Source organism: Pongo pygmaeus, chromosome 2 (assembly GCF_028885625.2).
Source record: "Pongo pygmaeus isolate AG05252 chromosome 2, NHGRI_mPonPyg2-v2.0_pri, whole genome shotgun sequence".
Taxonomy (NCBI): domain Eukaryota; kingdom Metazoa; phylum Chordata; class Mammalia; order Primates; family Hominidae; genus Pongo; species Pongo pygmaeus.
Window position 1 is genome coordinate 197632670 of NC_085930.1, and position 22690 is coordinate 197655359.

The 22690-nt window shown below is 37.6% G+C and overlaps 1 protein-coding gene across 50 annotated transcripts in view; it reads left to right on the top strand.

The window, feature by feature from the left end:
* The window catches only part of LPP (LIM domain containing preferred translocation partner in lipoma), a 741980-nt gene that overhangs the window by 268156 nt on the left and 451134 nt on the right, over positions 1 to 22690 (top strand). The window contains exon 1 of one of the 50 annotated variants that reach the window (XM_054479474.2): positions 11174 to 14879. The exons of the other annotated variants lie outside the window; for them this stretch is intronic. Coding sequence (XP_054335449.1) covers positions 14867 to 14879 — 13 coding nt within the window. The 5' untranslated portion in view covers positions 11174 to 14866. Of the gene's footprint in view, positions 1 to 11173; positions 14880 to 22690 lie in introns of those variants that run through there. 50 annotated transcript variants of the gene reach the window in all.

The window sequence follows — 22690 nt, forward strand, 5'->3', positions numbered from 1 at the left end:
GGTGACAGTAAAGTGTCATGCATGCCACCCAATGTGATTCCTGGTGGACAAGATTTCACTGTTTCATATCTTGACATCTGCATTAAATTCCGTTCTTTTACTGGGGCCTATTCACTTCCATCTTGTGCCATTGTTACTTAACCAGGCTCCATAGTGGACAGGAAAAAGTGAAAACACGTCTTAGCCCTTAAACAGTTTATATTTTCATTAGAAATTCAACATATGAAAATGACCAGTTAACTAACAATGTAAAGCTTTACTGTACAGCTTCTATTTGTGAAGTGACTCTGTGGCTATCTCTATCAGAAGAAAGAGTTGGCTTGGAGCCAAGGTGGTATTGGAAGGTTACAGAGAAGAAAGACTCAGGGAGGCAGTGGTTAAGCATGTAGACTCTGGCATCAGATAGATCTGGGTTTCGAGTTTTGATTTTACCTCTTAATTCTCTGGAAACTTGGACTCACCAGGATAAGTGGCAACCTAAGTTCTTTCTGTTTTAAAATAGAGATAGTTATCCACTAGGCGTGGTGGCTCACGCCTGTAATCCAGCACTTTGGGAGGCCAAGGGTGGATCACCTGAGATCAGGATGAAGACCAGCCTGGCCAACATGGCGAAACCCTGTCTTACTAAAAATACAAAAATTAGCCAGGCGTGGTGGCACACACCTGTAATCCCAGCTACTTGGGAGGCTGAGGCAGGAGAATCACTTGAACACAGGAGGTGGAGGTTGCTGTAAGCCACTGCATTCCAGCCTAGGCGACAGAGTCAGACTCCATCTCAAATAAAGAAATAAATAAAAATAATAAATAAATATATAAATAAATGAAATAGAGATATTTGTATCTTAAAGAGTTGTTTTCAAAGTTAAATGAAGTCATGAGAAAATAATGACAAAATCAGTGGAAGCTGCAATCATTATTGTTGCTATTATTATTGAAATGAAAACATGAACATTAGCTCTGAGGGTTCTATCCATAGTTTTTTAAAAAAAAATTCTGATTATAAAATTTTAATTATAAAATCCCATATAGCTCATGCTGACCATTTAAAAAATAATCTTAGTTGTATCCTTGTTTCTTTTTGTATTTGCTAATAGAGATTTTAGAATTGGCTTGGTGTATGTTTGTCCTTGCTAGAATTATGATTCCGTTTTTGAATTTGCATTACACCTTTGTTAGAAGTAGAATTGCTTTACTTGAACTTTGTCAGTGTGGCAAAAAATGATTCATGTTTATATTATCTCTTTGAAAAGTAGTGTTTTTACTATTGAACTATAAGTACAGTTAAAATGTAAATGAACATTTCAGAAAGAAACTATTGATTTTTATTAATTAAAGAAATTAATTTTCCAAAATGTCAGTTGCTACAGAGAGATTTTAGGGATTATTAACTACACAATCTCAGAAAAATTAATTTAATTAGGGATTTTATTTTGGGTTCCATTCGTTTTCGAGATTCATATTTTGGATTAAGCCAGTCTCCTGAAATTGTATTTAAACTTAGTCTGCGTGTATGTCTTTTTTAGGGAAAGGGTTCACAACACCATCAGACCCTGGAAGAGATTCTTAACTTACCCATTAAGAAAAGTAACATCTCTGTCTAGGGGTCACCAGTCTCTCAAGCCAGTTATATTGTTGCTGCTTAAATAAACAAAACAGGTTTTTATTTCTGCTCTTACCAAATTTACTAGGCTGTGTTCGTAGTGAAAACCGAGTATGTGGTGGTGGTGGGGTTGTAGTAACTACAGTAGAAAGTATAACATGTACACAATTATATCATGATATATGGTTTCTAAACACATTTTATATATGTATATATTTAATTTATTCACACAACAAATATTTGCACATGTTGCCTGAGCTGTGCATATGTAAGGCAGGGCATAGAAATCAATAGGGCATGGGTTCTTTCTGCTGAATTAGATGGTACCCCCTCACCCCCCATTTTACTGTTGAAGAGAGGGAAGCTTGGTGGTGAGGTGACTTGCCCCAGACCGTACAGGTAAAAAGTAGTCCAGAGTAGATTCAGGCATAACTTGTTTGAACCAAATTGTGTTCTTTAGACTGCAACATGCTTTCTGTTCCTTAGCATGTAACTATTACCCATGTATTTTTATTTATTTTTCTTTTATGTGAATTTAAAATGTCATATTTGTTCTGCTTCCATTATTGCAGTCTTGAATGATGATTCATCAGTGCAGTGGCCTATTTTAGTGAACCACAATAGCTTGGGTAGAAAGAAAAAAGATCCAACATACACAGGAATGGAAAACAGCCATCTTTTTATAGCTAAAATTGCAAACATCTGGCAATTACTCTATTCTACCTCCCTTCAAAAAAGAAGAATTATCCCTTCAACTGGAGCCTGCCGCTGTGTTTAGTCAAGGCAGAAAGCAAGCCTTAAGGAGCAATAGGTTTTGATTCAAGGAGGCCATTGCCTAACTTAGTTGGCCAAAGTCTCTTCAGAAAGTACCCCATTTAGTGCTCCCCATAAGCTACTGGGTTATATAATGATAGTAATGGTAATATAGCAATTAATAACTGCAGAAATCCCCTTTTGTTTTTCTGCTGTTTCATTTGTGGTGGCTCTTATGGCAGCTTTTATATTATGAAAGTTACTTATTTTGGTCAATTTTGCCTGTCTCCATCTGCTTAAGCTTCTTGTATTCCTTAACAAAAGATTCAATCACATCGATACAACCAATAATTGCCAACTTGATTTCATTATAAACATGTCCAGTAAAATGCTGAAGGAACAAATAAATTTATTTTTAAAGCCTGGCAGTGATCTTACAGTCAAAAAGTGGTCCACCAAGGTTATGGCTCCTAAGTACCCCACCCTTATTTCTTATTGTGATAATTGTTTGTGAAACTAGTTCTTCCCTCACTGGCCAAAGTCAACACTGTTGGCAGGGGAAGTGAGAACAGCTGGTGGTTCACAATATATGCTGAGAATCAGAACTTCTGCATTTTTCTCATGAGGCTAGTACCAGCTTTTGCTCGGCCTTGACCAATGCATGTACCTTTCTCTTCCCCATTTACCTTTCTCTTCCTCTAGGTCTCCGAAGAGTAGAGGTGGATCTTTCCCTTCCCAGGTTGTGCCAACATTATTACCAATGTTCCCTTTTGTTGTAGAATATTTTGGTCAGTAATCATCAGTAATTGCTAGGTAACAGAAAATCCAAGGTTCAATAGTACGGTTTTCAAAAACAACCTCAAATACTATAAATAGTCTGTTTTCTAGTGTTAGCAGATTATGGTACTTGGAAATCATAAGCATTCAGTGGGGACCTTTGAGCTTACTTTAAATGCCTGCCTTTTGCTTTTATGTCTTTGCTAGAACTGTGTTCAATACCCAAAGACACAGCTTTTTCTTTGATATAATAATTTTTCTAGGCTGTCTTTCCTGCCAGTCTTCCCAAAATCCCAGTGAAGTTTGCAAACACCTCATTAAACTAAATGCAGTTTTGGGAGAGATGAGATTGTGACTAGGGAGTTTTCTGTTTTTTACAAAAAGAATAGAAAAAGAAAAAGAACAGGAACTCCTAACAACCTAAAATGCATGCCTTGTGCAATATAGTTATCCCATGCAGAGCTACATAGTGTAACGATCTCTGGAATCTCAAATGAATGTGCTCCCTTTTCTCTGTCTTCTTCCAGTTGGATAGTTCTGGTCTTCCTCTCTCACGTGCACATCTTCGAACTTGAAGTACTGTGTTACAGCCAGTGTTCTAACCTATATGCTTTTCTCTTTGGTGGCCCTGCTAATACAGAAAAGGTTAGGCTAATGTTCCTTACCGTATTTTTCTTTTTGGTGTCTTCTTGTGTGTGTGTGTGTGTGTGTGTTTAAATTATACTTTAACTTCTAGGATACATGTACAGAATGTGCAGGTTTGTTCTATAGGTATACACATGCCATGGTGGTTTGCTGCACCCATCAACCCGTCATGTACATTAGGTATTCCTCCTAATGCTATCCCTCCCCTAGGCCCCCACCCCCCGACAGGCCACAGTGTGTGATGTACCCCTCCCTGTGTCCATGTGTTCTCATTGTTCAGCTCCCACTTATGAGTGAGAACATGTGGTGTTTGGTTTTCTGTTCCTGTGTTAGTTTGCTGAGAATGATGGTTTCCAGCTTCATCCATGTCCCTGCAAAGGACATGAACTCATTTTTATGGCTGCATAGTATTCCATGGTGTATATGTGCCACATTTTCTTTATCTAGTCTGTCATTGTTGGGCATTTGGGTTGGTTCCAAATCTTTGCTATTGTGAATAGTGCTGCAATAAACATACGTGTACATGTGTCTTTATAGTAGAATGATTTATAATCCTTTGGTTGTATACCCAGTAATGGGATTGCTGGGTCAAATGGTATTTCTTGTTCTAGATCCTTGAGGAATTGCCACACTGTCGTCCACAATGGTCGAACTAATTTACACTCCCACAGTGTAAAAGCATTCTTATTTCTGTACGTCCTCTCCAGCATCTGTTGTTTCCTGACTTTTTAATGATCACCATTCTAACTGGCATGAGATGGTATCTCACTGTGGTTTTGATTTGCGTTGTTCTAATGACCAGTGATGATGAGGTGTTTTTCATATGTTTGTTGGCCACATAAATCTCTTGTTTTGAGAAGTGTCTGTTTATATCCTTCACCCATTTTTTGATGGTGTTGTTTGTTTTTTTCTTGCAAATTTGTTTAAGTTCTTGGTAGAATCTGGATATTAGCCCTTTGTCAGATGGATAGATTGCAAAATTGTTTTCCCATTCTGTAGGTTCCCTGTTCCCTCTGATGGTTTCTTTTGCTGTGCAGAAGCTCTTTAGTTTAATTAGATCCCATTTGTCAATTTTAGCTTTTATTGCCATTGCTTTTGGTGTTTTAGTCATAAAGTCTTTGTCCATTCCTATGTCCTGAATGGTATTGCCTAGGTTTTCTTCTAGGGTTTTTATGGTTTTAGGTCTCACATTTAAGTTTTTAATTCATCTTGAGTTAATTTTTGTATAAGGTGTAAGGAAGGGGTCCAGTTTCAGTTTTCTGCATATGGCTAGCCAGTTTTCCAAACAGCATTTATTAAATAGAGAATCTCTCTCCATTGCTTGTTTTTGTCAGATTTGTCAAAATCAGATGGTTGCAGATGTGCAGTGTTATTTCTGAGGCCTCTGTTCTGTTTCATTGGTCTATATATCTGTTTTGGTACCAGCACTATGCTGTTTTGGTTACTGTAGCCTTGTAGTATAGTTTGAAGTCAGGTAGCGTGATGCCTCCAGCTTTGTTCTTTTTGCTTAGGATTGTTGGTTCTATATGGGCTTTTTTTTGGTTCCATGTGAAATTTAAACTAGTTTTTTCTTCTTCTGTGAAGAATGTCAATGCTAGCTTGATGGGGATAGCATTGAATCTGTAAATTACATTGGGCAGTATGGCCATTTTCATGATATTGATTTTTATCCATGAGCATGGAATGTTTTTCCATTTGTTTGTGTCCTCTCTTATTTCCTTGAGTAGTGGTTTGTAGTTCTCCATGAAAGGGTCATTCACATCCCTTGTAAGTCATATTCCTAGGTATTTTATTTTCTTTATAGCAATTGTGAATGAGAGTTCACTCATGATTTGGCTGTCTGTCTATCATTGGTTTATAGGAATGCTTGTGATTTTTGTACATTGATTTTGTATCCTGAGACTTTGCTGAAGTTGCTTATCAGCTTAAGGAGATTTTGGGTTGAGACGATGGGATTTTCTAAATATACAATCATGTCATCTGCAAACAGAGACAATTTGACTTCCCCTCTTCCTATTTGAATATTCTCTATTTCCTTCTGTTGCCTGATTGCCCTGACCACAACTTCCAATACTATGTTCAATAGGAGTGGTGAGAGAGGGCATCTTGTCTTGTGCTGGTTTTCAAAGGGAAAGCTTCTAGCTTTTGCCCATTTAGTATGATATTGGCTGTGGGTTTGTCATAAATAGCTCTTATTATTTTGAGATATGTTCCATCAATACCTAGTTTATTGAGAGTTTTTAGCATGAGGTGGTGTTGAATTTTGTTGAAGGACTTTTCTGCATCTATTGAGATAATAGTGTGATTTTTGTCATTGGTTCTGTTTATGTGATGTATTGTGTTTATTGATTTGTGTATGTTGAATCAGCCTTGCATCCCAGGGATGCAGCTGACTTTTTTATAGTGGATAAGCTTTTTGATGTTCTGCAGGATTCAGTTTTCCAGTATTTTATTGAGGATTTTCACAATGATGTTCATCAGGGATATTGGCCTGAAATTTTCTTTTTTTGTTGTGTCTCTGCCAGGTTTTGGTAGCAGGATGATGCTGGCCTCATAAAATGAGTTAGGGAGGAGTCCCTCTTTTTCTATTGTTTGGAATAATTTCAGAAGGAACGGTAGCAAGCTCCTCTTTGTACCTCTCTTAGAATTTGGTTGTTAATCTGTCTGGTCCTGGGCCTTTTTTGGTCAATAGGCTATTAATTACTGCCTCAATTTCAGAACTTGTTATTGGTCTATTCAGGGATTTGAATTCTTCCTGGTTTCGTCTTGGGAGAGTGTATGTGTCACAGAATTTATCCATTTCTTCTAGATTTTCTAGTTTATTTGCGTAGAGGTGTTTATGGTATTATCTGTTGGTAGTTTGTATTTCTGTGGGATCATTGGTGATATCCCCTTTATCATTTTTTATTGTGTCTATTTGATTCTTCTCTCTTTTCTTCTTTATTAGCCTGGCTAGTGGTCTATCTATTTTGTTAATCTTTTCAAAACACCAGCTCCTGGATTCATTGATTTTTTTGAAGGGTTTCTCGTGTCTCTATCTCCTCCAGTTCTGCTCTGATCTTGGTTATTTCTTGTCTTCTGCTAGCTTTTGAATTTGTTTGCTCTTGCTTCTCTAGTTCTTTTAATTGCAAAGCTAGGGTGTCGACTTGAGATCTTTCCCGCTTTCTCTTGTGGGTATTTAGTGCTATAATTTCCCCTCTAAACACTGCTTTAGCTGTGTCCCAGAGATTCTGGCATGTTGTGTCTTTATTCTGATTGGTTTCAAAGAACTTATTTGTTTCTGTCTTCATTCTGTTATTTACCCAGTAGTCATTCAGGAGCAGGTTGTTCAGTTTCCGTGCAGTTGTGCGGTTTTGAGTGAGTTTCTGAATCCTGAGTTCTAATTTGATTGCACTGTGGACTGAGAAACTGTTTGTTATGATTTCTGTTCTTTTGCATTTGCTGAGGAGTGTTTTACTTCCAACTATGTTGTCAATTTTAAAGTAAATGTGTTGTGGTTCTTAGAAGAATATATATTCTGTTGATTTGGGATGGAGAGTTCTGTAGATGTCTATTAGGTCTGCTTAGTCTAGAGCTGAGTTGAAGTCCTTGATATCCTTGTTAACCTTCTGTCTCGTTGATCTGTCTAATATTGACAGTGGGGTGTTAAAGTCTCCCACTATTATTATGTAGGAGTCTTAGTCTCTTTGTAGGTCTCTAAGAACTTGCTTTATGGATCTGGGTGCTTCTGTATTGGGTGCATATATATTTAGGGTAGTTAGCCCTTTTTGTTGCGTTGCTCCCCTTACCATAATGTAATGGCCTTCTTTGTCTTTTTTGATCCTGTTGGTTTAATGTCTGTTTTATCAGAGACTAGGATTGCAACCCCCGCTTTTTTTTTGCTTTCCGTTTGCTTGGTAAATATTCCTCCATCCATTTATTTTGAGCCTGTATGTGTCTTTGCATGTGAGATGGGTCTCCCGAATACAGCACACTGATGGGTCTTGACCCTTTATCCAATTTGCCAGTCTGTGTCTTTTAATTGGGGCCTTTAGCCTGCTTACGTTTAAGGTTAATATTGTTATGTGTGAATTTTTTCCTGTCCATGATGCTAGCTGGTTATTTTGCCTGTTAGTTGATGCAGTTTCTTCATGGTGTCAATGGTCTTTACAAAGTGCTATGTTTTTGCAGTGACTAGTACTGTACTGGTTGTTCCTTTCCATGTTTAGTGCTTCCTTCAGGAGCTCTTGTAAGGCAGGCCTTGTGTTGAGAAAGCCTCTCAGCATTTGCTTATATGTAAAGGATTTTATTTCTCCTTCACTTATGAAGCTTAGTTTGACTGGATATGAAATTCTGGGTTGAAAATTCTTTTCTTTAAGAATGTTGAATATTGGCCCCCATTCTCTTCTGGCTTGTAGAGTTTCTGCAGAGAGATCTGCTGTTAGTCTGATGGTGTTCCCTTTGTAGGTAACTCGACCTTTCTCTCTGGCTGCCCTTAACATTTTTTCCTTCATTTCAACTTTGGTGAATCTGACAATTATGTATCTTGGGGTTGCTCTTCTCGAGGAGTATCTTTTTGGTGTTCTCTGTATTTCCTGAATTTGAATGTTGGCCTGTCTTCCTGGGTTGGGGAAGTTCTCCTTTCTTTCAGAGATGCCCTGCCCAGAGAGGAGGAATCTATAGAGGCAGTCTATCTACAGTGGCTTTGTGGCACTGTGGTGGGCTTTGCCCCATTCTAAACTCCTTGGGGCTTTGTTTACACTGTGATGGGAAAACCACCTACTGAAGCCTCAGTAATGGTGGACTCCCCTCCCTTCACCAAGCTGGAGCATCCCGGGTCAACTTCAGACTGCCGTGCTGGCAGCGAGAATCTCAAGCCAGTGGATCTTAGCTTGCTGGGCTCTGTGGGGGTGGGGTCCACTGAGCTAGAACACTTGGCTCCCTGGCTTCAGCCCCCTTTCCAGGGGAGTGAATGATTCTGTCTCGCTGGTGTTCCAGGAACCACTGGGGTATGAAGAAACAAACTCCTGCAGCTAGCTCGGTGTCTGCCCAAACGGCCACCCAGTTTTGTGCTTGAAACCCAGGGCCGTGGTGGTGTAGGCACCCGAGGGAATCTCCTGGTCTGTGGGAAAAGGGTAGTATCTGGGTCAGAGTGCACTGTTCATCATGGCACGGTCCCTCATGGCTTCTCTTGGCTAGGAGAGGGAATTCCCCAACCCCTCATGCTTCCAGTGTGAGGTGATGCTCCACCCTGCTTAGACTCACCCACTGTGGGCTGCATCCGTTGTCTAACTAGTCCCAATGAGATGAGCTGAGTGCTTCAGTTGGAAATGCAGAAATCACCCACCTTCTGAGTTGATCTCTCTGGGAGCTGCAGACTGGAGCTGTTCCTATTTGGCCATCTTCACCCTAAGTCCCATATTTTTCTTTTACTTTGGGACTTGGAATCTACAAATGTTCTGGAATACAGACAGTATTGTATTGCAGGGGACTTTACATGTCTATAGTGGTTCTCTATCCTCTTAACACTGGTAATAATCACCTGGGGAACTTCAAAAAATTTCCAGTCTTGGGGCTCACCCTCAGGTATTGTAATGTAATTGCTCTGGGATGGGCACTATATATATATATATTATATATATATAATATATATATATATTTTTTTTAACGCTATCCATTTTTAGAACTGCTAAGGTAGGCCAATCTCTCACTGATGCTTGAATTCATATAATCACTGTCAAGGTGTTTTTCAGGCTTATATTGAATATTTCTGGTGCAAGAAACTGAAAGAACACTTTCTGTCTTAAAGAAGTTCTGAGTTTTTAAGAGATCAGATTTATTCTTATTTAAATTCTGCTTTCATAACGTGAGATTATCTTTTGGTCTTATAAATTTATAATTTCTAGCCATGGAGCTTAGTTAGTACTTAAAATTGTAACTACCTGCCCTTCAAAAAAACAAAAACAAAACAAGAACAACCTGATCACGTCTTTGTAATTGTGACTCAATCCTCATCAGATAGGACCTTTCTCTTCTTCACTTATGAGTTATAAATCCTGGGGAAAGGAACAATGAGGAACAAGCAGACAAAGAAATAAAATAAGTACTTTCTATAGTGAGGCAGCACTAGAGTTACCTTGTTAACTAGACTGAGAGCTGGAACTCTAAGCTTTTCATCATTATATTGACAATGTGTAACATATGGTTAAGTTACAGAAGAAACATTCCATTATTGTTATTGAATAAGTAATAATTATGAGGTTTATTAAGAGGGTCCAGTTCAATTTATATGTGCAAAACTGATGCCCTTAATTGTAACAATACTTTAGAAATGATAGTGGAAGTAAGTTCCTTTTGCAGAGAAAATGCACCTTAAAATGCCTAGGCACAAATTTAATGAGAGATACATTGTTCTATATCCCAATAAAAACAAAGCCAAAGCCAAAATAATGACCTCAATCTATCTAGAAGGACATGAGGCTTAATAGTAACAGTCCCTGATGCAGTTGGGTCCTCTTAGGCAATCTTAGGCTTGCATTGGCCTTACTATATGGTGGAAGTGAGCGTATGTTTTATTCATCGCATCATCCATGTTACTTTAGATTGAAAGTATTTCCCCATATTTTGGTAAAACCTGCTGCTCCTGAAACCTACCTTTGCTCCTAGTCCTGCCCTTATAAATTGCAAAAAACAAAGCCAATTCATCTTGCTTATATGAGCCCGTCTTCCCTTTCATAATAGAGATATGTCCTTCATTCTGACTCGTCTTCTTTTCTTTAAGCGGAATAGTTCCACTGCAGAGTCTCTTAGTCATTTAATGTAGGACATCCGGAAAGACCTCATTTGTAAGGACCAAGAACTGAAAATATTGCTGTTGAATGCAGAAAGGGAATGGCAAGGTTCTCTCAGAGAATTCCTTTTCCTAAACAAAGGTGCAATTGCCAGGAAGCACCTTCGCATTTTTCTACACCATGTCAGGCTTCCTTATAGCACTGTTATATGTGGCCATATTATGGTTGACGTTAAAAAATGTGTGTATTTTTGAAAGAGCTACTTCCTTTATTTTAAATAGAAAAGAACACAGCATCTCTGAGAGTGGGAAGATCAAAAATAAGTCAAAAACCTTTCTTGTGATTAGATTAACCAGATTGATTAGGACAAATAGGGTTTATCTATAGCTTACTAAGTTATTATTTCCTCAAAATTTAGACTTACTAGGCCTAAAGGAGCATAGAGGTCTTTAGACTTAGTAAGTCTAAATTTTGAGGAAATAAGTTGGAAAAACTAGAGTTCAGAATGAGTAATAGTAAAGGCAAAACTAAGATTATTAAGAAAATTATCAGAATTTCCTACGTGATTTTTTTAACAACTTTCCCTGGCTTATATTGTACATGGGTTTAGGTTATCTTACAGCTCTTTAATTATTTTTTAAAGTAGGATAGCATGTTATCTTCCTTCTCTCTGTCTATATCAAGTGTTTGTTATTTGAGCATTACAGTTAGACACCACCACTATCTGGTTGTACCGTGACTGAAATATCAGTTAATTGGAAAAGTGAACAAAACTCTTTAAACTCAACCTATACAATTAAGATGATGAAGTGGCAGCAATCATTGCACTCTTTTACTTACCTGTGTGATTTGTTATATCATGTGTTTGTTTAGAATGTAAATAATGTGCAGTTAGAGTAATAGATGCAGATGATTGAACATCCTTAGACATCTGGAGAAGCAGCACTGGCAAGATTTTCTCTGAACATTTCTGAAAATCTTTTTGTTGCAACCTGAGAAGGCATAGACATAACTGAAAGCCCAATAGTAAGGCCAAGTTCAGTAAAGCTGAAAATGCTTTACACCATCACTGATGATATTGAGTCTTCCCCACCCAGCTCAACATTGAGATTTTTTTTTTGATATGTAGAATTTATTTGTTCCAGAATTTTTCTTTCAATTCATCGAATCATTACATAATTAACTTTCTTTTTCTTTTGTATTTCTTGGCTCTCAAATAATTTCACTCTTTTTAGAGTGCTACAGCCACAGTTTTCTTAAATACAGGGATTTTTGAGGTATCATATTTTGCTAATGGTAAGTTTATAGTATTCCTAAGCAGCTTATCTCGTGCAGTTTTCTCTATATTGAATATGGTTCAGATGAAAATTAACCTGCGTGAAAGTGTTGTCATCTGGAATGACTGCCTCTTACCCTAGAAAACAGTCAGTCCAAGGTTGAGAACACATCTGAGAAACTGTGCCTATTTTGAGAACTACCAAGAAATTTTTATTCACTGGAACAGCTGCCAGGAAACTTGTTGGTCATAGACCAGTGCCTTAGTTGGGCATTTTTTTCAGAAGTAGAGAAAGGCAAAGCTAGAGTCACCGAGGGACTGGAAGGATGAAGATGTGTAGTTGGAAGCTGGGCACCGTGGAAGACTGAAACACTCTTCAAACATTCTGTTTTCAAGAATAAACCCAACCCTAGGAGCACAAGACAGAGTACAAAGAGCCATGATTTTTAGCTAAGACCTCGCATTTATTTTAAAGTTTGATTTTGTTGTGAATATAATCTCAGAATTATGCAGGGATGGTCCATCAAAAAGGTCTGTCAGAGTCAAGCTGAGTTTATCTTAGCTATGCTGAAAAGTAGGTGGCAGTCAATCAAAATGGCAATTACTGAACAAGACAAGAGTTCACTGGAGGGAAGGGTGAATGGAAAGGACACTCCCTGCATTCTTGAGGCCTATGTAAATCAACACATGACTCTGGGTTAGTTTCCACAATTGTAAAACAATGTGATTGAACAATATTGTTTCTTCACTTCCTTCCTGCTCTAAGATTGTACGAAAGTATGATTCAACTACAGATATTGCATAAAATCGGTTACTCCTAAAGTGCATGGAGTAAAATTGTTCCCATAGAATATCATGAATTTAGTTAGGTTGTGACATGGGTCATAGTCTCCGCAGTCTGCATGCCCTCAGTATATTCCTCTGACAACCCCATGTCCTTTCATTCTAAGCTAATATCCTTACACATTTTTTTCTCTACACCTGAGCAAAATATACATTCATGTTCTTAAGTGCATGCAGTTAAGAGGAAGCTAAACTTAATTTGTTCCTGCTATATGCCGGGTATCTGGTATGTCATCTTCATAGCATTATTTGAAGTTTGGTACTAATATTTCCATTTTTCAAGTGATGAAATTAAGGCTCAGAGAGATAGTAAGTTGCCCAAGGCATCGTGACTTATAAATAATGGATCTTAGATTTGAACACAAATATCTCTAAATCCAAACTTCATGATTTTTCTACTGTATTTCATTTGCTCTCTTCCAAAGTCTATGCAAAAATATTTGTTAAATGTGCATGTACTGAGATACAGATATCTACTATATCTGTATATACAGCGATAGCTATCAAAAGGAGAGACATCATCTAAATCTTTGATAAAGGTATGTCAAAATGGAACCCTGCCAGAAGGACTTCATTTTTAATAGAAATCAGAGTATTAGCTGAAGGCACGAAGTTCTAAGATAAAAATGTAGCTATGAATCAGGGAGGATTCAGAGAGGTCTTTGTGTGTATGCTATAGGTGATCATGTGTGAATTTGGCCTATGGCAAGAAGAATTTTTTTTTTTTTTTTAAGGCTCTTCCAGGTTATCCTTGTGTTGGGGAGGAGGATAGAATAAAGAAATGAATGTCTTGCTGGTTCTTCCAAGTTGTATGAGGATAATATCACCCGGGGATGATATGCTAGATAAAGACCCAGGATCTTTATTACTTTTTTACATTTAGTTTTGTTGTTGCTTAAATTTCTAGTCTGTTTTGATGGCATTAGAACCTTTAAAAGGAACTTGTAACCTTTTCTTTTTACTTTTCCTGAAATGTGTGGATGGGAGGATTGGACAAGAGCCTCAAGGGATGGGAAGAAGAGCTCAGTGTGAACACACATTCATTTATTCATTTAGCAAACATCCATTAAGTGCTTAGGACCTTTAAGGTATTCTGCCAAGAGCTGTGCAGGATAGGAATGAACAAGGGATGACCTTTGCTTTGGCTATGTACACCAGAAAAAGGAGCAGGGGCTGGAGGACTCTTGCCAAGAAGCTATTTAGTGGTTCTCTTAGAGCCTTATCCCTATCTAGGCTGGAGATTAACTCAGAACATTTTTTTAGTCTGTTTATTTACCTCTAAAATTAAAAGAAATATATATTAAGAATAAGGAGGTGGCGTGGAGCTTTTACTGAATGTATTTCAATTGGAGTATTGACCGTTATGGTGATGGATACAGTTGATCCATCACAACCACCATTTCAAAGGAAGGTGGGGAAATCCTTTGTCGCTGTGTGAAAAATAACTTAGGAAATTTTGGTCTGACGGTTGTGAGAGGGTTAAGAAAGTCAATCATTTTGTAACCAGGCACAGCAATCTTGTATGAACCATGTCGGGATGTTGTCTGCATGCCGCCTTTGCTGATCACAGTAATCGGGTCATAAGAAAAAGGGAAGTAATAGAGTGTCTCTTAGCAACCAACCCCAGGAAAAAGAAAATTACTCAAACCCAGCCATCTAGCCAGAGAAGTAGAAAGAAAAAAATATTCTGATAGTCTGCTGAAAGAGCTCAGGGACTAGAGAGAGAGAAAGTGAGAGAAAGAGAGAGAGATAGAAAGTGAGAGAGAGAGAGGAGAAAGGAGAGAGAGAAGGAGGGAGAGAGGGGAAAGGGAGAGAGAGAGGAGAAAATAGGAAGGAGAGAGAGAGACAACGGAGAAGAGAGGCCAGAGAGAAAGAGGAAGGTATGGAGAGGCAGGAGGGAGAGAGAGAGAGAAAGAAAAGAAGGAAGGAAAAAAGCAGAAAGAAGTAAACAAAAAACTGAAACCTTTTATTTCTTTGTTTTCCTTTCTCTTGGTGTTATCTTTTTTTAAAATTTTTATTTCAGAAAGAAAGCAGCAAAGAGTAGGTGAGGACAAAAGAAACCCTGTCTTATAAAACAGGAACTTGATAGTCCACATCGTGAGAGAAAGTGGGGAGGGTGAATGGTAGTATAACTTCATCGTGTCCCGTGTTTCTCATTGTTTCCAGTTGCGATCTGGATTACTGTTCAGAAGTAATAGGAGGATGAAGTCTACAGGTGCTGTGATTAGTGTTCTAAGACCTGTTTTTGAATTCTCTGCTTGTTAATTGTGTAGCAGTCAGTTCTACAGCTCACTGCAGTCTTTATAGTAATGACTTTCGAACTTTGTTTTTTCTGACATAAATAGTGGTAAGAAATACATAGTACATTGACAAGAGCATATGTATGTACATGTCAATGTAATGTATATTGTCAATGTAATATTATGTTAAGTGAAATTTTTATATATAGATATATATATTTTTTCATATATAGGCTCTTTATGTGATGCATACTAATGTTTTCTATTCAATTTCATTACAAAAATTCTTTTGTATACCTGCTAAATTGATTGTGTGATGCTAATGAGTTACTTTCTTCCATTTGAAAACACCAGTCTAGGATCAGCACTTGCCTTACATTTTGATTTTACTAGAGTGGTGCCAGGCAGCAAGTTCAGTCTTCGTGAAGAGTCTTTGGCCAGCACTGTGATGTTCAGAGTAACAGCTATTTAAGCTAAATATTTTCTTGTCATCTGCCAAGTAGATGTATCCTAAGAGTCTGTCCTGCTTTGGAATTTAAGGGGATAAACCTGAGGCAATTCCCCTTGGACTATCTTCAGTTTAGAAAAGTGCCACAGTGTGTTCAAGAAGCACTGGACTGGACTCAGGAGACTTGGTTGCACTTGATGGCATCCTTTTCTCACTCTGAGCCTGGGGTCAATGATGGATTGAATTAGATGATGTCATAAATTCCTTCTGGCTGTATCATCTTGGAATTTATAGCTGGATGGGGCTCCAGACACCATCCTGTCTAATGTCTTTGTTTCCAAAATTTAGTTCTAGAAAAGGAGTGATAGACTTCTTACTTTCTTTAAAGTTCTGTGCTAGGAACAAGTATACATGAAAGATTGAAGCTTAGTACATAACTTCAAACATCGCAGTGTGGTATAGGAGTATACCATGCGCACATATAAACATAATTAGGAGAAAATACATAATTTGTTAAACACTACAGGTAGGGTAGAAGTAAAATATAAAAACTCAGAAAAATGATAATTTAATCTTACTGGGAAGATAATGGCTGAATGCTACACTAGTATGTAAGGAGGAAGGCTTTGCTATGGACTTTGAGGGAAGGAAAATATTGATAATAATAGGATGTTCCAGGTAGAATAAATGTTGTAGGTAATGAAAGAACAGAGTCTTAATTGTCTCCTTCAAGTTTTGTTTTTTGACGTCATTGAACTCACATGGGTTGACTTTTTACCACTAAATATTCCTATTATTTTATAGCTGTTTTTTCTTCCAATTTAACATGACTTTTTAATAATGATCCATTGTCCACATTTAGTGATAAGGTGAGGTTTGATTAAATAGTATTTGTACAGTACTACCTCCTACTAGGAGACACATGTTTATATAAACACAAGGTGTTATATAATTTGTTTCTCTGTTGGGGGGAGGGGGAAAGTAAATAAGGAAATATAAATTAATACCTGTTTTCTTTTCAGGATAAATAATATCTGAATATGTTTCTTTTTCTTTCTTTTTCTTAATGCAGACTTTATTTAGTTTGATTTTACCTTTAGAAATTTATAAACCATGGAAATACCCCACATTTTTGGGGATATTGGAAATAATCTCTGTGATGTCACTTTCTGAATCAGACTAAGGTCTGCTTATTACCTCAGTTCAGGAAATAAGTGTATAAACCAGAATTAATCTGAGGATGTTGTGTTTGTGATGTTGCTTCCATTTTGTGCCTTTCCTTGAAGCTTCAGGCACTTGCACATCTCACTCAACCTTCCTGTTCTCTACAGCTTTCCTGCTGTCCTAAAGAGACAAAAGGCATATGGCTTTCTCCAGCTGCATTTCCTAACCTGTTTCCTTGCCACAGATCACTGCTAAAGCAACATTCCCACCATTTGAACTTCCATTCTTCCTCTGTCCCAAACCTAATATTAACAATAACGGGAGCCAACACAATTCTTCATTATAATATGGTGTTTTACATTCATAGCACACACATTATTTGATCCTCAGAACTCATGGATATGTAAATGGCAAGAGTTACTCCTCCATTGTATAGATTACTAAAATGAGATATCTAGAGGTAATGTCACCTAGTACCACTGAATATAATGTTGTGATACCAATACCAGAATAACAGGGCTCCTGACTTCTGGCCCAAGGGAGATAAGGTGGATCATTTTAAGGTTATGTCTGATATACAGTTGACATTATCAGTTTTAGTAAATTTTATTTTACACGAAGAAACTGAGGCTAAAAGAAATGGAGCTACTAGTGCTTAGGGTGTCAACATCAGAATCAGATCTTTGATTCCCAGATTTAACATTTCCTAGATTCTGTGTTCTAATCATCTCAATGGACAGTGCAGATATTACTTGAGAAACATGTTTGCATTTTGTCAACAACTCCTGTTTATTTTCAATATTTTCTATGTATAAATAATGTTTGTGTAAGCATATATTTACTTAGGACTCGATATCTGTTCAGTACTGTTAATTGCCTTGGGAGAAAACAAAAGCAAAAATGTAAGGCCTGGGATTTCTATGCAAAAGGCTAAAAAGGGCTTTTGGTGAGATTTTAAAAATAGAAAACCAATTACAAAATAATTAGGTGTATAGTGGTAGGCCCAGACTTGAATTTCAGTATGAATTTTGAAAAATAATATATATTTTAAGGCCTACAAGGGCAAAAGTAGATGGGCTTTAAAGTTTGTGTAGGTATAGATTGTCTGTGGGTGAAGGATGGGTAGTGGGGTGGTGAGCAGGCAGAGTGGGGTTGGGGTGTGGGGTGGCACGGCCAGCTTTAATGGAGACAGGTGACTCCGATGGAGGGTAGGACATGAGGTGCATAGAGCAACAGATTTCAGAGGTGCAGTAGGGATGATCCAGAGGATCAGAGAGGAAAAGAGTAAAGACTCTGCCAACCTTTCAGCCTGGAGCCTAGAGCCACAGTGTGAGTTAAAGATGTAAATTCCTTGGAATTAAGAACCATACCTTATTTAGCCATTTATACAGCTGCTTACCATGGTAATAATTAGAAATTAAGATGATGATCTTTTATGTGAGCAACTTTCCTAAATAACACTTGATGCTGCTGATAAATGAGACTTAGGTACAGTGCTTTTTCTGTAGGATTCAGGCCTAAATGGATCTAGGAGGATACTAGAGCTTCCGTTCCAAAGTACGTGCATTTGAATGATATGCTAAGTAATGCCTTGTGTATCCTTCAACAGGAAAAGTTCCTGCTATTAGGATAATTTGATATGCACTTGATGTTTGCTAATATGTTTCAATCAAATAAATCCTTCTTGGATATTTTTGTTCTTTGTGGACTTCAGGTAAGTTTAAAAGTATTCCATACACTTAAATATGTACACAAACGACTTTATAACAAGAAAACAAATTTGTTTAAAAAACAAACCTACAATTCTGTCTCTCTAACACATCAACTCCATTTTCTCTGTACTCTTTTAGTCTTTGCCAATATATGTTTATAGATTTCATAATATGTAACTGAAGATAGACATAATTTTGCATTTTTTTCACTTAATATTACAGAATAAGAATTCCCCACCATCATATTTAGCAAATGGCATTATAGTTCTTGAAGTAAGCATCCCAGAATTTATTGAACTATTGCCATATTACTGGTCGTATGTGTTATTTCACTGCTTTAAGTGTTTTTATGTTAGAGAACATAATGAAGGTCTTCATGGGTATAGCTTTTTGAGAAGCTAGACATGTTGAAGAAATTGGGAGCATGCTATTACTAGCTTCTATGAATTGGTATTTACTATGCTATCCCTTTAATTAAATTCCATTCTGCAGTAAGTGTAATAGCTTTGCTGAAGTACTTGGGGGCCAAAAGGACATTTGTAACTGGTTAAGTTGGAAGATATTTATTTGCATGAGGTGGGTAGGGACAGGATAGACAGGCTATTTTTCTTGGCCACACTCACTGAATTTAAATAGGCAATGGAGATAAATCAGTTGTGGCCCAACTAGACTGCCTGGATATAATATTCTTTTGGACTGGATCATGTCGTTTCATTGTGGTCAGGATGGCTAAGCATGGTGATGGATCATAACTGAGCAAACAGACAGGTTGGTTAGAATGCATGACCAGTCATAGCTGTGTAACTGAGGAACTGATTATATTCCTGTGACTAATGAAAAAGCCCAATCTTAGAGTAACTGTGGTAATTATAATGAGAAAACTAGTAAAACATTTTAAGGTGTTAATTGTGTTTCAGACACTATTCCATGCATTTCATACACACACACACACACACACACACACACACACAAAATCTCATTTAATCCTCATAATATTATGAGGTAGTGCTGTTATTAATATCCATTTTCTGGATGAGGAAACTGAGGCCCCAACCAGTGAAATAACTTGCTTTGAGTCCCATATTAAGTAGTACTACTACCCAGGCAACCAGGCCACAGAGCTTACTTACACGTGTAGTGACTACACTGTTCTTCCCATTTATGAGGTGATTAAACTATGGAGGCAGGCATGGCATACCTGCAGAACAGGACTAAAATCTCATAGGTTTTTGAACTTATTAGGCAGACCTAAGGTTTTTTACACTTCATGAAGCTATAGAACAGAACTAATCTCTTAACCTTAATGTCACTATAACCTAAAAACCACGTGAAGAGAATTACGATGGTGAGCAGAGGTTAGGACACTTATTATAGTTGTTACCTCATTTATTTAGTTCTTTGTTTCTTAGAGAATAAGATTCTGGCACATAGCAGGTTCCCATTAAATACCTATTGATTTAAAGTTTAAAACAAGGAATGAATGGCTAAGTGAATCATTGAATGCATATGTCTATTTCTTGGAGGTCTAATCATGTTTTCAAAACTTTGATTCAACTGTAGTTAGCGCAGAGTATGTATGGTCATTCTGCTAGAGCAAAATCTTAGTGTAGGATTAAAGAACTCTGCAAATTGTTAAAATATGTAGGTACACTAGTTTCAAAATGTATTAGTTTGATTTATTATTGTCATTTTCTGATAAAGAAAGGGAGTAGTCTCCCCTAAAGTTTGGTGATTAAGTCACCAGCCACCTTTTCTATTTTGGTTGTTGTGGTAATTGGTGTTTCCTGGAAATTTTCCCTCTGTTCTATTAATAACGTCAAAGGGGGTTACAGCCATGACTCACTCCAGGAAGTCAACCATCATTCGCTTCCTCAATCTCACCAAACAGTCCCCATGTACAAAATCAACGACTTCTGCAAATGAGTTACTTTACAGTTCTCAAGAAAGTTCTAGAAAATACAGCTTTTGTGTTTCGCTCTGTGCTTCTTGCCTTGGCAGAGAGTAAAACAAACCTTCATGTTTTGCTCCTTGGTAGTCTCGAGATAATTGACCAGTTAGGTAACTAGTGTAGTCTCACTCAAGAGAAATCCCACTTGCTGTCTAACAAAAGTCCCTCGGCACTCAGATTTGCAAAGTTAAACCTGGGGACAGTTCATGAACTCCAGTGCAGTCTATACTTCTTTTATACCTGGCTTTATGTTTCTGTATTCATTATTTTGCTCACTGTTTAATTAAGTAATGAATACTTTAACTTGTTCAACATGTAACTCCATATGTCTTAGCACTGCTGTGTAGTAGACACCATCATAGGCACTGAGGATGCAGTACAGACATGGTAGCTGCCCTTGGGAACCTTCTATCCTAGTTATTGTTCACTATATTACCAAGTTAACCACAGGGAAAACAAGTTCAGAGAATACATAGGCTGTGGGCCTGTCCTAAAGGAATCAATCTGTAACCGACATGTCTAAAGTTGTGCAGGATAGGATTATTCCACTTAATTCTGTAATGTATTTTGTCCTGGAATTCATCTCATCTATGCCCCACCCTCACTCATACACATAAACACGGAGACGGAACTTAACTGCGCATTCTCGTGGTACTTAAAATTTTTTACCTTGGGTTATCAAAATTTTTGTTCATGTCCTAGCTTCTCTGCAAGTTTTTTGGTTAAAACCAGTGTGTGACACATCTCTGGATCAGAAATGTCTTCCTTTCTACCTTTCCCCTTCCCCAACCTTCCTAGTCTCCTAGCACAGTGCCAGATGAATGACAGCTGTTTAATATGTTTGGTAAATGCTAACTGCGTGTGATCTTAGAAAAGTTAGTGAACTTTGCTGATTTTCAGCGTCCTCTTTCATAAAAAAGAGAATAATAACCGTTTCTACTTCCTAGGTTGTTGTCAAGGTTAAGTATTATATTTAAAGGTTTTTTTTAGTAGTGACTAGCACTTAGTAAGCACTTACTGAATGTTATCATTAATAAATGATCTTACTGCTACTTATAAAGCAGTAGCATTTCCTTCTAGGATTTTTTTGTAGTCCTTCATGATTGATAGAGAAGAGACATGCAGTCTAGGATTTCACATCAACTTTTTAAATATAGGAAACCAGATGTAAATATGCTGCTTCAGTTATTTACATCTCACATTCTTGCATGATTGCTGACAAAACATTAAGTATAAATTATGCTACTCTTTCCCTTAGATGTCAATTCGTGGTCACATTAAAGTCACAAGATTTTTCCTGATACTTACTGCTGGTACCAATTTTACCACAGGTTATGTTAATTAGTATCATCACGCAGTGGTGCAGTTTGACCTTTGGGGTTTGATTCCAGTCCTTTGTTTATTCTGACTGTGAATGGAGGAGTCAGGCAGAATGACCTTTACATATCTTTACCTCCTTCTCCCATCTTCTGCTGGCATAGAAAACTTTGCATAAAGAAGGGCAACAGAGCAACTGCAAAATTGCTGTGATTAAAAAGAAAATTGTATTATAATCAGAAATCCAGTGTACTCTCTCTCTCTCTCCCTTAATATGTGTGTGTGTGTGTGTGTGTGTGTGCTTGTATACATCAGATACATGGATTGATTTCTTCTTGTTTATAAAAAATATTCCCTTTTCAAAATGTATTTATACTATGCTATCATTGAATTCTTACATATCAACCCTTTGTGGTTGACACTGCAGAGATGATGAGCTCCATTTTATAAAGATGGGGCAGTTTTACCTCAACAACTAGTGTGTTCTAGATCAAGGACTGATTCCAGATTTTCAAAGTCCTATGGCAGTAATCTTCACCACACTGTGTGTGTATGTGTGCGTATGTGTTTATCAGAATATATTAGAAGATAATTTGCAAGCAGGGATTGGTTACAGTTGAATGTTTACGTATTCTTTTGTAGTGTTGCTTACTTTTTAAATAAAAATAAAACTGCAGTGGATGTGCATTTGTCATCATTTAGAGGCCTTCAGACCCCAATTCTTAGTTTTTTCACAGTTGCCTCTATTTTCTGATTACTAGTCCCTGGAAGGTACAGTGTCAGAGTTGAAAGGATGTTCTCAAATCCCTCTAAAGTTTTCCATTGCAATACTCATTACAGTTTCTTTTTTTCTTTTCTTTCTTTTTTTTTTTTTTTTTTTTTTGAGACAGAGTCTCGCTCTGTCGCCCAGGCTGGAGTACAGTGGTGCGATCTCGGGTCACTGCAAGCTCTGCCTCCCGGGTTCACTCCATCCTCCCACCTCAGCCTCCTGAGTAGCTGGGACTACAGGCGCCTGCCACCACGCCCGGCTAATTTTGTTTTTGTATTTTTAGTAAAGACGGGGTTTCACCGTGTTAGCCAGGATGGTCTCCATCTCCTGACCTCGTGATCTGCCTGCCTTGGCCTCCCAAGTGCTGGGATTAGAGGCGTGAGCCACCGCACCCGGCCACAATACCCATTACAGTTTCTAATTGCGTA